This window comes from Glandiceps talaboti, chromosome 12, assembly GCF_964340395.1.
Source record: "Glandiceps talaboti chromosome 12, keGlaTala1.1, whole genome shotgun sequence".
In the NCBI taxonomy this organism is placed as follows: Eukaryota; Metazoa; Hemichordata; class Enteropneusta; family Spengelidae; genus Glandiceps; species Glandiceps talaboti.
Window position 1 is genome coordinate 17206866 of NC_135560.1, and position 16440 is coordinate 17223305.

At 34.4% G+C, this 16440-nt stretch overlaps 1 protein-coding gene across 1 annotated transcript in view; it reads left to right on the top strand.

Moving 5' to 3' along the window:
- Positions 1-16353, top strand: part of LOC144443210 (peptidyl-glycine alpha-amidating monooxygenase-like) — a 43597-nt gene extending 27244 nt beyond the window's left edge. Inside the window, exons 10-16 of the mRNA XM_078132621.1 lie at positions 5469-5953; positions 6217-6343; positions 7075-7496; positions 7800-8000; positions 8512-8627; positions 9477-9573; positions 9865-16353. Of these exons, the coding sequence (XP_077988747.1) occupies positions 5469-5953; positions 6217-6343; positions 7075-7496; positions 7800-8000; positions 8512-8627; positions 9477-9573; positions 9865-10280 (1864 nt within the window). The 3' untranslated portion in view covers positions 10281-16353. The remainder of the gene's footprint in view (positions 1-5468; positions 5954-6216; positions 6344-7074; positions 7497-7799; positions 8001-8511; positions 8628-9476; positions 9574-9864) is intronic.
- Positions 16354-16440: the final 87 nt, after the last annotated feature.

Below are 16440 nucleotides of genomic sequence, written 5' to 3' on the forward strand. Positions count from 1 at the left end.
TTTTTTTTTCATGCCTTTCTAGGATTCAGAGCAAAATACAATGTACTCTATCAAATGAAACTCATGAGCAATTACTGTATCAAAATACAGCCCTGATAACAGATGGCATGGGAGCCCATTCCCAGTGGCTGCCATGCAAAGGTCTGTTCTTTTTTGACTAGCCTATTGAAAGTAGGGAGGTCACCACAGTGAGCACTGCAGTTGAGCTGCCATAGGTGCAGTTATTGATGGTATTATATCATTTACATGATTTATTGCCTTCCAGTTGCAAAATGTTTTGATAGGAGATCACTTATATGGTGATGTGAACAGTTAAAACTAATATTCTCAGATTAAATCTAAAAGCCAATAATTTCTTATTACTTGGTGTAGGTCGTTACCATAGACACACATTGTCTTATGAGAGTCAGCAGTAATACATTAATAGCAGAACCCCCCCCCCCCCCCCTGTAATAGCTAATACAGTAAACACGCAGGAGTCATAAATATTCCATAATGCATGTCATTGACAAGTAAGTTCACTGAACAATGAATGAGGAACAAGTTTTAACCCAGGGTTTCTCAACAATCACACATAATGGAAGTGACAAAAATGACTTTCCAGAACCCAAAGTTTATGAAAATGGCAAGTTTATTTCATGTTCAGCAGTGTTATGCCAATAGGTAAAAATTATACACAGTTTAGTAAGAAGAACAAATGTAAATAACATCAAGGTACATATTAAAAAGAAATAACAATTCTAAAAGTTATAGTAACATATACAGTTTGCTTTTAAATGTGGTCCTTGTGTTTTGTTGGTGAATTGTACAAATACCCCCCCCCCCCCCCCAATACTAGAATAGACTCAGCCATATGGAATGCACTCCACTTAAACATGTTTGTTAAACAATACACCCAGGTTTCAACCATTGCAATGGAGGGGTGTGAGCACCAACCCTCCACTTTGAGAAAAGGTTACAATGAAAACATGCAGGGTGATAACACAGCTTAAATATGGTAGAACTAAAGACTATTAGCTATAGTAAGGTATACAAATGAATTAAAACTAAATTTATAGATACCTTTTGTAGTAATAGACTAAGTCTGTAATGATACAAAGACTGATAGGACTGAAAAACAAGATGTATCTCCTAACTTTGGGACAAATACTTGAACTCAAGAAATATGTCATGGCATACAATTTCATCTTGTCAATCTTACAGACATTCATAATAAAACAGAAAAAGAAAATTGACATCAAAACTGATAAAAACCACTGTTTATACCTGAGCTACTCTATTCACTTTATTATCAGATCTCAATTCAGCTTTCAATCTCTCCCAGAAAACTGTCCTACCTAATGTATTGTCAGGCCATTTAATAAAATTCTTAGTCAGAAATATTGTACGTAGAACTCTCGGCATTTTATCGTCTGGAATTTCTTCCAATAAAACTAAAACAAGAACATCTCTGTTACCTGTAAATAAATGATCTTGAGCCATTCTCATCTCAAAATAACACCACTCACTTTGTGCAAAGTTAGGGGACAGTATCAACATAGTTTTGTGACTGTTCTCTATACTGTCTAGAATATTTTCAAAAATATCAACACCTGGTATGAAATTACGGTCATGTAAACAGAGTTTGAAATTAGGTGGATCAATTTTCTCTAGATTTGGAACTAAGTGTTGCATAACCCAAGGCCTGTCGTTTTCATTGAAGCAAACAAATGCATCATATTTCTTGTTCAATGGCTCTTCTTCTTCATCGTTAACTTGATTCTCATACCCCCCTGTTTTCAATTTTATCAAAAAATAGGTATATTGTATGTACCAACGGAATTTGACACAAAGTGAAATGCTAATAGCAAGAACTAGAATACAGGACATGACTGTTACCGAAATAAGAAGTGAGATATTACATTCTATACCAAAATGTAGATTATAGAGTAAAGTTCCCGCCATGTTTACGGGTGTACTGCATTCATATAATTTTGGATGTTCTACAAATACTGTAGTATCCGATGACATCCATTTAACAAAGTCTTCCATTTTACAATCTGAACAGTCAAATGGATTGCCAGCAAGTTGTAAATATTGCAAATTTGGGAGAGCTTTAATCTGATTTAGACTGATTTTGGTGATCTGATTGTGAGGGAGATCTAATGTGTGCAGGTTTGGTTTGTTATTCAGAAATGTCATCAGATTTACATCAACATAACTGCAGTGAAGTTCCTGCAGGTTTGGAAACATTCTAAAAAATGAAGAAACTTGGCTGTCACCACTGAAATATTTCAAGTCAGTTTGTAGGATATCTAGAAATGTTATGTTCTGAAAATCTATGTCGTCATCATCAGATATACATGTACTGTAAAGTTGTAGTTCTTGGAGCATCGATAGATTTTGAAACCATAGTTCTTTAATGTTAAAACAATAGTTGTAAGTATTACTGATGCTGAGTGACTGTAGAGAAGACACATCCTCTAAATGTAAATATTCTATTCTAGCAAAACTGAGGGATAATTGATGTAGGTTTTTAAGGTTCTTAAATGGATGTATGTTATACTGAAGTCTGTTGTCTGTTAACTGGTTTCCTGTCAGGTCAAGAGAGTTTAAAGAAGTCAAGTCTGCAAACACTTCATGCGGTAGTTCTAATATATTGTTGTAAGAGAGATCTAAAGCCTTCAGTTTGGATAAAGAACTGAACGTTTTTAGATTGAGAGTTGTCACTCTGTTTTGAGAAAGATCTAAGTTTGTCAACGATGGCAAACTTGTGAATGCATGTGAAGGAATTTCACCTTTCAGCAGATTAGAAGATACAGAGAGTGTCTGTAGAGATGGTGAAAAAGTCAGACTTGACAATAACTCGGTTATGTCAGATAAGTTGTTACCAAACAATTTCAATGTTGTTAGATGTTCAAGTCCATCAAATGCCTGAGTAGGTATACTGACTAGGTGATTGGTGTTCAAGTCTAATACTTTTAAGTGTGTTAACCACTGAAAACCACCTGCTGGTAGTGTGGTTAAATTGTTCAGTGAAAGATCCAACTCCTCTAATGTTGTATTTATCAGACCTTGAAAGGTGGTATTTCTAATGAAATCAAGATGAGGAATCTGCCAAGCCAGTTGTAAGTGTTGGATATTAGAATTCCGGAAGTCATATAGTGACGTTTGTAGGCTGTCAGCAGTCAAGGCATTCCAATTTAATCTAAGTTTTAATACAGTTGTCAAATTTGTAAAACTTCCTTTCCTTGGACTTGTGATATTATTATGGGATAGGTCAAGTTCTGGAAGTGTTGAATTTCCAAGTTGAATTTTATGTATGGAAGTATCTCCAACACCACAACGAGAAAGTGATACATGTTGAAGTTTGGCGAAAGCTTGCAAGTTGATACTAGAACAGTTGGCAGATATTGTGTGTCTGTTGAAATATATGTTTTCAATGTTAGGGAGTTGTTCAAGTGGTTTGTTAGGAAAGCAAGCGAATTTGTTAGAAGACATATCTATATATCTCAACTGAATGAGATCTCTGAACACGTCTTCTTGTAACCCAGTAATATTGTTGTAATCTAAGTGTAACATTTGTAAATTACCCAGTCCATTTAAAGTTGAAGGAGATAATGTTATCAGTTGGTTTTCAGATAAATCAAGTACTTGTAAATTTCTCAAAGAAGTAAATACCTCATTTGGAAGTACCTGCAATCTGTTTGCACCCAAGTATAATATTTCTAATGTTGTAATATTTATCAGGGCTTGTGTATCAATGACAGATATAGAATTGTCATGCAGGTTGAGTGTTTTCAACTGTTTCAATCCTTGTAATGAGTTTGATGAGATGGCTTCAATGGTGTTTGAAGAGATAACAAGTTCAAGTAGATCTGCAAGACTTCTAAAACCATTAGATGGTAGTGTTTTGATAGTATTGTCTGATAAATCCAAGTGCGTTGCAAATGATGGTAAAGTCTCAGGTGTGCTCAACAGGTCTCTGTATGAACAGTCTATGTGTGTATTATTGTAGACTTTACAAGGAAGCGCTGACACAGACACAGATACAGACAGAGATAGTCCTAACACCAGAAGTAATAAATAGGTGAACATAGCCATGTTGTAATCTGAAAGGGAAATTAAAGAGAATGTCCAGTTGGGCTGATTTCTGAATTTAGCATATTAATGTATCGGTTAACTGCTATCAACTTAAATGAAAATTCCAGTAAAGTATATGTATAAAACCTAAAACAGCAACCTTCAGTTATTCAATCTCATGTAGGTAAATACTCTAGCACATAGTACATGCCAGACACTTCTAGTATAAAACTTGACAATGTTCATATTAAAACTAAAGCTCGAAGTCCTAAAAGTGTTTTGTCCTTTGGTTATTTTCCAATAGTCAGACACGTCATATAATCAATATGTAATTTCAACTAAAAAACAAAACTAAAGATACCAGAGTCTAGAGAATGGCTTAGTCTTCGGTTTCATTCTCCAGTAGTTTAGGCACTAATACAGTGTTAGACACTTGCCATGAATTTGAAACTTGTTTAAACTAAAACTTACACTATAGAACTAAAACTGGACATACCAGAACTGCTTGTCCTCAGTCTAGCTACAGCAAAGCTCTAGTACAAAGGATAGTGTGAGGTCCTTGAGTGTTATGGCACTCCCTCAGACTACTGTTAGTATTAAAGATGATGTCATGTCTGTTGTTTATTATATCTATGACATATATCTTATCACTCTGTGACTCATCATAGAGTAAATTCTTTGCATAATCTGTTTGATAGCTGATATGCTGTGATTACCTCACATTCAGCCCTGCAGGACTGTGGTACATGGTACACATTCATCTAGGTGTACTCACCAAATATATGATTTGGAAAAACGGGAAAGTTAGTTTTCTTGTTTTTAAAAAAAATATTTCTAAAATGTTAACCGTAAAATGCATTTTGTACATAGCCCAGAACGGTTTAAATACCTGAGATAACATTCAGGGGTCAAAGGTCATATTCCTAAGTATTTAATAAATGATGTGGCAAATTAGAATATGATGTAACTTAGACCACTTGTTGATTGCCCCCCCCCCCCCCCCCCCCCAATAAACCGCCAAATTAGGATTGTCAACTCAGATTTGGTGCATAAAATTAAGATAACATTGAAAGGTGCACTACATGTAGCAGCAATTGGAACATTATTTGAAACTGTTTTGTTAGATATAAAGAATTACTCATAATATCATACACTCCAAACAGTAAATAAATCTGACTGGACTTTTCATTTAGTTGCACTAATCAATACAAATGTACTAAAAGTAGAAATAAATCTGACTGGACTTTTCATTTAGTTGCACTAATCAATACAAATGTTCTAAAAGTAGAAATAAGTCTGACTGGACTTTTCATTTATTTGATAGCAGTAATCAATACAAGTGTACTAAAATCAGAAATAGGTCTTGACTGGACATTTCATCTCATTTTCTTTATTTCTGGTAACAGACCAACAAGTCATGATGAAATGTGTAACTTCTACATTATGTACTATATGGCTGCTGGTAATGGTGACATCAAACAAGCCTGTTCCAGAAGAGCACAACATATCCAGTTCCCAGCAGATTCTGACATCCCACCACTTGCCAATCAGTTCCTGCAGGATGAAATGGAACAACATCAAACAGATGATGATGATGATGATGGTGGTGATGATGATGATGATGATCATGATGACTTGTACAATTTGTATGAGTATTATGGCGACTTATTTAATCATAGAGGTGACACTGAAGACAACATAGAAACTGCAACAAAACCAGAGAAAACAACAGAAATTATCACCAATATTGATAGCTCAAAAGACAAAGAAGATGAAAATGATAAAAATCAAGACGATGATAAAAAAGAAAGTGAAAGTGAAGAAGACATAGTAAAGGAAGATGAACAAACAACATCTCAACCAAAGAACTCTAAAGATGAACCAAGTAAAGGTAAGTCTGTGTAGCAACTTTTATTTGAAATGATAGTACATGGAATATGTACTTCTAAACATAACCTGTTCATTAGCAAACTAGACTGTACGATACGTCATGTGTTACCGCCCTCACCAGCCTCCTCTGTGGGAGGAGTTGACCGATGTGTGAGGGCGCCCATTCACAGTGTACCTTACAGACTATATGGAAACTTAATGTTAAACTTATCTTATTCTTAGCAACTGTATGTGAATTGTTCTTGTCATGTTTTATATCTACAGATGTGTATAGTGAAGTAGAGGAGTGGCCATCACTTGATATAACACTGGGACAGATTACTGCAGTAGATGTAGACCTCAATGGTGATATTGTTTTCTTTCATCGAGCAGACAGAAGTTGGGGTGCCAGGTTTGTAATATATTGACATTGATTTAGAATTTTTAAACTTACCGTAATACCCCATCTTTTAAAGGAATGCCAATCCAGGAAATAAAGATAGTTTTGACTTTGGGTTCTGGAATTTTGCACAATTGCCAAATTGAAACTCTATTTCACCTCTGTTATTCTCACACTGGTTCACCATTGCATCATGGGACATAGTCATTTATGCACACTGAATATTCATAACTAATTATCTAAAGGTAATAAGCACTTAGGAGCCATTAATGTTCAGTATGCATTCCTTGTTACATCTTGGCAATCATGAAAAATTTATGTGATGTGAAATTATGGAATGACTCTCCGGAACCAAAAGTTTATGAAAATACATTACATTTAGCTCTTGTAAAGTACAATATGTCAAAAAATAATGAAATGTTAGATCTAGCTGAATGTGGAAAACAAGAGGTTGATGTATAGAGTTTCTTGACCCCAGGGCTCAAAATTAATAGTTTCTGTTGGTTGCATTTTGTGTCTACGGTAAGGACACAAATAGAGTCAAACAACAAGGGTAAATAAAGAATATTTCCACCCCACCCCAGGATCTTTTGTGTGTATGAACCCTTTGGGTGGTGTATACATGTATTAGCAATTGAAAAATCTTAGCTAAAGGAATTTAAATTTTCTGAGAAGGTAAAAAGAGAAATTTGCCCTCGCTATAAATATAAATGACATTTGATGTGTTTATTGTATAATTTCAGAACATTTGATTTCAATAACAAATACCGTGATGCTGATAGTGGTGCCATAGATTCCAACACCATCATTACTGTAGATAGCATCACAGGCCAAATCAAACACCAGTGGGGAAGTGGTTTATTTTATCTACCACATGGCTTAACAATTGACAATGATGGCAATGTATGGGTCACAGATGTTGCTCTCCATCAAGTCTTCAAATTCCCACCAGGAGGTAGTGATTCACCTGTACTCCAACTAGGAACAAAACTAGAACCTGGTAAGGATGATGAGCACTTCTGTAAACCCACTGCTGTAGCTGTTGAAGTAGCCACTGGAAATTTCTATGTATCGGATGGATACTGCAATACACGAGTCATCAAGTACTCAAAATCAGGAGAAAAGTTGTTCCAGTGGGGAAAACCTACTCCTCATTCAAGAACAGGTAAGTTGATGACAAAGATGTTGTGAAAATTTCCATAAATGAAATGACAAAATCTTACCCGTATGTGTGATGTCATCAAAATGTAGAAAATAATAACTTCGCTGGAATACTTCATTTTCACGAGTTTGAATTTTGAAATTCGGAAATATTAATTTTATTTTCACTGTTAATATTTATTTTAAACTGTCGAGATTTGTTGTTGTTAAAAGATATCTACTTGTACTTTTCTATCACTCACAACATGATTTGAATCTTTCAGTTTCTGTCTGTGTTCTTAAACCCTGTTTTTAATATTCCAAACAGGAAAAGGTTTTCCACCACCAGGAAAATTCAATCTCCCTCATGGACTTGCCCTGGCTGAGGACAAACAACAGATTTGTGTAGCAGACAGAGAAAATGGACGTGTACAGTGTTTTCAGACCAGTGATGGTACTTTTGTGAAAGAATATCACCCACAACAATTTGATGGTAGAGTGTATGCCATTGACTACCAACCAATAAATGGTATGTTACCCAGTCTTCTTTAAGTCATAGACTTTACTTGAGAAGTAGTCAATTTTGAGCTCTAGAAGTATATGTAATAAAACTTACTTACAAGCAATTGCAATTTTACTCATAATTTGATGGAAGTATTGGAAATATTGAAACAAAATGCAACAACAGAGTAAGGATTAGAGAAAGATCTCGTTTTGGGATGTCACAAGAAATTTTTTGATCTCACATAAAAATGACATACAGGCCACACTGATGACAGATGCCAACTATAACACCATGGTACACAATCATCTGAAATAGACGTAGTAGAATTGAGAATGCAACCAACTTTTATATCGAAACATTGAGAAATGATGACACTTAAAGAAAGTGGTACGCAGTAGTTCTCAAGTGTTCACTTCTGGGCTGAAATCTGCTTCTGAACAGCACCCACAGTGGCCAAACTAATACATTCTTTTGTCTTTGTGATAACTGGCATATGATTGCATATTGATAGTTTAATGATATTTCTGTGTTGTAGGTGGCTTGCTCTATGTTGTCAATGGAGAAAAAGAGAAACCTGGCAGTTCTGCACCACAGGCTATGGTTTTACAGTTTGATACTGGTGAAGTCTTGGAAACATGGCAACCTAAACAGGTATGGTTTACTATAAAGCTAGTAGATATACTCACAACTAGAAACCATTGCCATTTTACCATCTTCAGTTAGTTCCCAAAAACTACATTTTATGAATTATTGAGCCTCTTGCATTGTGTTTTATGTACAAGAAGATATTTTTAGTCACTATTTTCTATCTTATTTTCATTTTCCAGTGAAAGAAGTGAAAATTAGTTTATTGAAAATTTCCATCCTAACAGTATCAGCAATGAAAAATCATCAGCTGTATATTCACCATATACAACAATACTACAATTACAATGACTCTTTATAAATCATAACAATGATTGTATTAGTGATGATTGCAAGTCATAGATTTGATTTTCTATCAAATAAATGTTGATTTATTGGAGAAGATTTTCTCAAAATTGTGAATAAAAGGAATACCATTGCTTGAATAAAATCATGACTAAAGTCCATGTCCATATCTGAACCCAAATTTCTTCAATTGGTCATTGTATCACAGGCAGTCTTTCCGCAAGTTTCATCCAAAATGGTATTTTGTTGATAATTCTTCTAACACATAAAACAGGGTAGAATATGTAACCTCAGTCGAACTGACTGATGGAGGTAACAAATTTGCTGTATGTAAATTAACACATTTGCATATTAAATCTGCATTAGATGTTACCGGGATGGTATTTTTTTGATAGGACAACCAACAGTATTATATTTACTGTAAATTGTAAAATATCAAAAAATAGTCATTTCATATATCAATTAGAGGGAGTGTACAGTACCATAATTACATCATTATATTCAAACAAAACAGTTTCAAAAAATGTCTCAGTTGCATTGAATACTAATAATGTATATTGTGATTTGTAGGGATTGAGCAGACCACATGATATTGCAGTGTCAGCTGTTAACAGTCAAGTCTATATCTGTGAATTAGATCCACATCGGCTTTGGAAGTTTGTCAAAGGTAAGTGTTCTTCCTACACGGTTTTACTCCAACAAAGTTAATATAAGAAAGTCACCACCACTTCAACGGTTACTGAATTTACAACCTGTAACACCCAAGTAGAGCAATTCAACTGTGTGCCATATTACAACCTGTAACATCCATTCCAAGTAGAGCAATTTCACTGTGTGCCACAATTGTTCATATGTATGAAATAACACTTTAAGTTGCTGTAAATCATGGGCCCAATGCATGGCCTTTTAATTTTTTTTTGCTTCTCAATTCTCATCATGTATTTTATCTCCTTTTAAGGTGGTAATGATAGTTCTGTTGACCCTTTGAAAACCAAGACCCTTGGAGAGAACTTCCTTGAAGAGGAACAAAAACCTGATGCATTAGCATCTACTGGAGATCCAGATTCAGGAATGGTACCAACATTAGTTATCATGACACTATTGGCAATACCCATAGCTTTATTGGCATTGGCAATTGTTCTATTACGACTCCGTGCACAAGGCAAGCTACGTGTACACAACCTGAAAGGTTTGCTAAATGGGTACAGGTCCACAAACCATTCTGTAAATCTGGGATCTTTCTTCAACAGACATAAAGGATTCAGTAAATTGAATACAGAAGATAATGATCTAGATGGAAACAACCTGAGTGAAGATTCTGATGTTGATGAGTACACTGCCATGAATGTCAATAGGAACTCTCAGAACCTGTAGGCATAGCAACATGTGACTAAGAGTAGACCCTGTACAGTTAATACAGTTATATAAAATGTCTACACGCCACAAGTCATGGATTTAGAAAACAAACACACACTTAATGTGTGAAAAGGGTCGAAATATGCAGGAAGTAACAAAAAAATATATTAGTACTTAATTATGAGAGTTCCTCTGTAAAATTTCATAACAAGAAAAATGAATACATGTAACATGACAAAGAGTAGAAAGAAAAACAGAGGAGTGCCTACACATCAAAAAGTTGTCAGAAATGGTCCCCTTCTTTCAATGTCTGAGTTTGTTTCTAGATTGAATATTATTATTAAGTCCAACCTGCCCATCCCTCTTTCAGTCGTGAAATGGACTCTCCCACCACACATAACAATAGGGAATGTACCAAAAATCGTTGATTCGTAGGTATGGCTGAAGAGAAAGGAAATGAATGATGAAAAAATCTCCCCAGATCATTGCCACTGAAAGAGACAGAAGGAAAACTAGTGCTTTGTATATATGCATGTTGTGTTTTGAATGGGTGAAGTATAGTATGTAATATAAAATGCCAAGTAGACATACTAAATATATATTACAGGGAAATTTACAATTGTACATGTCAATCAATCAATCAAACAGTAAATTAACAGAAATGAATACTTTTAAATTTGATTTGAATATATGCAAATGTATGCAAATCGTTTTGATTAGAATAATAATGTGTTGTGTGATATCAAAACCTGAGTCCATCGTAAAGGATAAAAAGTATAAACTAATGTACACAATGTCAGATGTCAAACTAGAATGCATAGGGATAGAGCCTACCATGTACATGTTAGTTAGTTTGTGAAATCAAACATTTACATCTCAAAATGTACTTAGCTGTGTGTTGCCATAGTGTTCCATAATTAGTACTACCATAATGTTCATTAGCTTTGTTAATTAGCATACCATTCCATAGTTGTAAAGTTTGTCTGTTAATGTCCATTGTATTTCGAAATAAACTGTAGTTTTATTAGGTCAGTTCATAGACAAAGGCAAAATGATGAAAACAAAGGTATTGCAATGTTAAGACTCTGAGGGCGCTCAAGCTTATCTTTAGTCTTGCTGACAAGTGCAAGCGGGCACACTACATTTATGATGATTTCAAACTAGGAGAGCACTGTAACTATTGTATGATCAACACATGTATTTGTTACTTCTAGTGTTTGTGATGCAAACATCATGTTAACATTAATGATGAAATTCATGAAACTTAAGTAAAAATAGTCTATACTAAAATAAGTATGTACTTTGATGGTCTGCAGACCTAATCATAACTGTTTAGCCCCATGTACTGATGTTATTCAGAATATTTAATTGTAGAGTTGTTTCCAACTACTTTTAAAAATCTAATAATCAGTTTTGCCCTATTATAATAGTATGTTGTGGAAGATAGTCACTTCGACTAAATTAAATCTACAGGTACTTCAATATATACTATTTATCAGAAATTGTAGATGATAGCACAATGTATGTATTATATAACTTAAACTGGTGGTTTTCTGGCATTAAAAATTGCCCACAGTAAATGACATATCAAATTTACTCATTATAACTAACAGTAGTCATCGTCAGCAGAGTTGAAAAAGTGAATAATTGGGGTATGATGATTTATCGTCTAAACCAATGTGAAAATGTGTTTCTGTTAGTTTAATTACTAAATTACTTAAAAAACATACACAAGTAAATCCCCTTCCCTGTTAGACTATGATATATTGTATCATTCCATGGTGCCTCATACAGTGACAGGCCGAAACACTTTCAAAATCTCGAAGGTTAATCATCAAACATGTAACACAGTTGTAGACTTGATAAATCTACAGAAGTTTGTATGAATGTAATTGTCTTACAGAATACATTTGCATTGTAGAGAATGTTACAACAGGTGGCTATATGAAATGAGACCGTTTTGTTGTTTTTTGGAACTGAGGAGCTAACATCCAAGTTTCAAAGTGTAGCAGCTAGCATAACAGTTTTAAACAGAGACTGGACGGAACATTTCAGTCATGAATAATTATAGAAAATAGTAGTGCATGTTTCCATGAATGTATTTAATGTTGTTCGCCATTGTCTGAAATTTTGCCATTTTGTTTAAAGATTGAAAATTGCTTTATTCAGATGTATAGAAGTACATGTGGGGAGAAATCCTCCTGTAAAGAAAGTACCACCATGAGGAGGCTGTCAAAACTACTCAATTTGTCCATTTGTTGTCATGGCAATGTGTCTGCTTGTTGCTATGGCAACTTGTCCGCTAGTTGTCATGGCAAATTCGTTATTTCATATGGATGCAAGTACTTTGACTGTTGATTGGAATAAATAAGTTATTTTTATAGTCTGTTATTAAGAGTACAGTCCTAGACACATTTTGAGAATGATATACAAATTTAAAATGAGATGCAAATTCTTTGATAGATATATATGTATATGTAGTAATGGAATTGAAATGTCATATGTTGTAGTTTTTAATAAGAACTTGAATATTTGTTGTAGTTTTAGTTCTGAAATGTATAACTTGAATAATTATGTATAAAACAGAGTCTATGCTTATTACATGCACTGTAACCTCTTCAATAGAAACTCAGAGGGAGACATGGAAGAGGAAAATGGTGTACTTTAAAAGTGCCATATGAGTTGAGATTAAAATTTTGGTGTGAAAAACAATTCTGGGTACCAGCAATAGAATATTAATGCCTAGATGCATCATGATCGAAATAACGAACATTTCGATTTCTTGGTCGACAACATAACTTCTGCTGCATGTGCTTCACATGCATTACTTGTTCTATTTTGACCCTCCAGGATGAGGTAAAAAGCTATTGCAGGTACAGAGAGTAAGTCGACCTTCTTGTTCTATTTTGACCCCCTAGGATAAGGTAAAAAGCTATTGCAGGTACAGAGAATAAGTCGACCTTCTTGTTCTATTTTGACCCCTAGGATAAAGTAAAAAGCTATTGCAGGTACCTAGTATTGTCTGGCAGAGCTACAGAAAAAAGTTGGTCAGAATACAAGAATGATTCTATGTAATACTTACTGGCTCAACTGATAAGATAACACTAATGTGAGATTTTGGGAATGAAACCCTGGCCTTTAATAATGTTTGCTATAGTGAAGCAAGTACTTGGATTGGAAATGTTTATTGAGGGCATATAACAGGATCATTGTGATAAGAATGTTGGCTGTAAAGAGGTTAGTGTACATGTTTTACAAAATGATGATTTTAACCAAGTTCTAAATATGACAACAAAAATGAAGCTTACCACTAAAATTCTAGTTTGGCCACAATTTTTATTGTACTTAATATTTGTCTGTATGCTAAGAGAAGTAATGTTTCCATTTAATTTACGGTCTAAATGGGACTAGTTCTGGTATGTTTTCCAAATAAATAAATAAATATTCCAGGGAAAAATTCAAAGGGTGGTATATCTCTTATAAAAGAGACTTTGAAAGATAAATAAGATTAATTATCACCTTTTAGCAATCTTCTGATTATGAACAAAAAATAGAATGAAAGACATTTTTCAGAATGAAAACATACCAAGAAAATTTACACTAAATTGATGATGATCTCTTTTTACAAATATTCTGTTTATGACTTAAAAATGAACTAAAGATGTATTGTGACTGCCATTTATTTTCTGTAATTACTTCTTGTTTGACTGCTAAAAGATTTATTTTATAAGAAGGCTTGCCAATTTGGTCTATTTAGAGTTCGAGGAAAGTGAACTAACACTATAATGTAATCTTTGAAGGAGAAATCAGGTTAGGATGGGATTTTCAACCGTTACAATTTGACCACTTGAAAATTTCTTCAAGGTTTGAACAGTAATTAAAAAAAAAAGATAACCAGTTTTTCTCCTATTTTACTCTTTATCTACTGAGTCACAGTTTTCATTAATATTTTAATTTCGAAAATATATTTCTGATGAAAAGTTTGTTCACTATTCCAGAAGTTTGTGTGATGGTTTTGTTTCTTGTAACTCATTCTTGATTTCAAGTTCTGTAATTTTCACTTTACAGTGATCGTATTCAGATGTGTATCACTAGGTAGTACTTTATGAAATAAGTTCATTTACGGTGTATTTTACTTCCTTCTGAAATAGCAGTTTGATTATTTTCACAAAAGCTTTTCAAGCAGTACCCAATATCAAAATCAGAAGAAGAATCATTACTTTAAGCTATTTTGATTTGTACATCCTACCTGTAGCTGTTGGCTCATATTATTATTGCTGCCACTAAGTTTGAAATTAGACACTTCAAGTAGCCTTCAATTTTAAAGACCAAATCTGGTTTTGTCTTTATTGTAGTATCAGAAAGTAAAAATCCAGTGATTTTAAATTTGAAAGATGTCATGTAGGATTCTGTACACTTAACTTTATTCAAACGACAAGAGTTGATTCTTTCCAAATGTTTGTCATATTATATTATATCTGACATTTTTGACTCAAAATGATAAAGAAATAGTTGGTCAACGCACAAAAATACAGAATGCAGTCTAGATGTAATATCATATGAAGTGTACTACAAACCTACAAAATATGGCTATGGCATTCTAGTCCATCTAAAGCTTCCAACAACACACACATAAATAAGAATGATTATGTTACCTTTTTGTATTCTGCCACACCAACCAGAACTGTAGAGAAAATAATATGACTATACTCAAAAAACATACTAGCCAGTCTATGTGGTGGATCGGTGACTATGCTAACTCTTGTCTACAATCCACTTGTGATAGTATAGGGGCAGCCAATCTACATGGTGGAGCTGTGACTATGCTAACTCTCGTCTACTATCCACTTGTGATAGTATTGAGGCAGCCAGTCTACATTTTGGATCTGTGCTATGCTAACTTTTGTCCAGTATCCACTTCTGATAGTATCACATCAACCTGTTACTGTACTCAGTAGTTGGAAAATATGTACTCAAACCAATGGGTCACAATGAGGAGTGATAACACTACATCAGACTATTTGATTATTATTCAAATGAAGTCATTATGTAAATGAACACTCATTACTCAGATGAACACATGAGTTAACGTTGACATAATTTACATATAGGCTAATACTATCTAAATTTATACAGACAAATTTCTACAGGTATTGTGATGTCAGTTGTGGGCATGGATAAATTAACTGGTTGATGTCGCTTCTATTACACACGATTGTATTGTAGATGGAAGCTCGTGTAGTCACAGATTGAGCGCTGTAGACTGTAAGATGCATCTTGAGACCAGCCTGCTCTATAGGGGTTGATCGATCGATGTGTGAGGGCGCACTGTCATGGTATACCTTACAGTCTATCTAAAGGGGTTGACCAATGTTTGAGGATGCACTGTGATGGCATACCTTAGACTATAAGCAGTGTAGACTGGCTAGAAACTTATAAGACAATCAAAAATATGAGGCATTTATTTAAATTTTAAACAATTCCATGACTTGCCCACTACACTAGTACTCAGGGTATTGACTCTGAATTGGGTTATTTATTGTAAGTGTTTGAGTGTATATAGATATATAGCATCTCTACTTCTATTTTGTTGTAACCTGTTGAGTATTGTCATGTGTTAGTTATGTATTATATTTATATTCAAGACATTCGATAGCTCTGCTTTTAGGTTCAACTTTCCTTATACAGAAATACTATATTTTTAAACCTGTGTCTTGCCATATTTCGATGTACGTTAGATGTTAATATCACTTGCTGATTTAGAATGTGCTATGAATATGTCTGTCTTTCTTCAGCAGCTAAAGACTGTTTGCAAAGTGTTGTAACTTATCTGTTATTGAAGTCTCATATCCAGTAAAGAACTTATTTCACAATCATAACATGTTCTTTTTACTTTTTAACCTCAATGGGTACCTTTGTGTAGGATGACAACAGTGGATACCTCTCATAGGGCCATAAGAAGGGGCACCTCCCATTGGTCTGTAAGATAGGGCACCTCCCACAGGACCATACGATTGGGTGCCTCTCAGAGCCATAAGAACGACCACCTCTCACAGGACCATACAAATGATCACTTCCTATTGGGCCATAAGAAAGGGCACCTCCAACAGTACCATACAAATGCCCCCCCCCCCCCCCACAGTATATGGATGGTCACCTCCCACAGTACCATACGAAT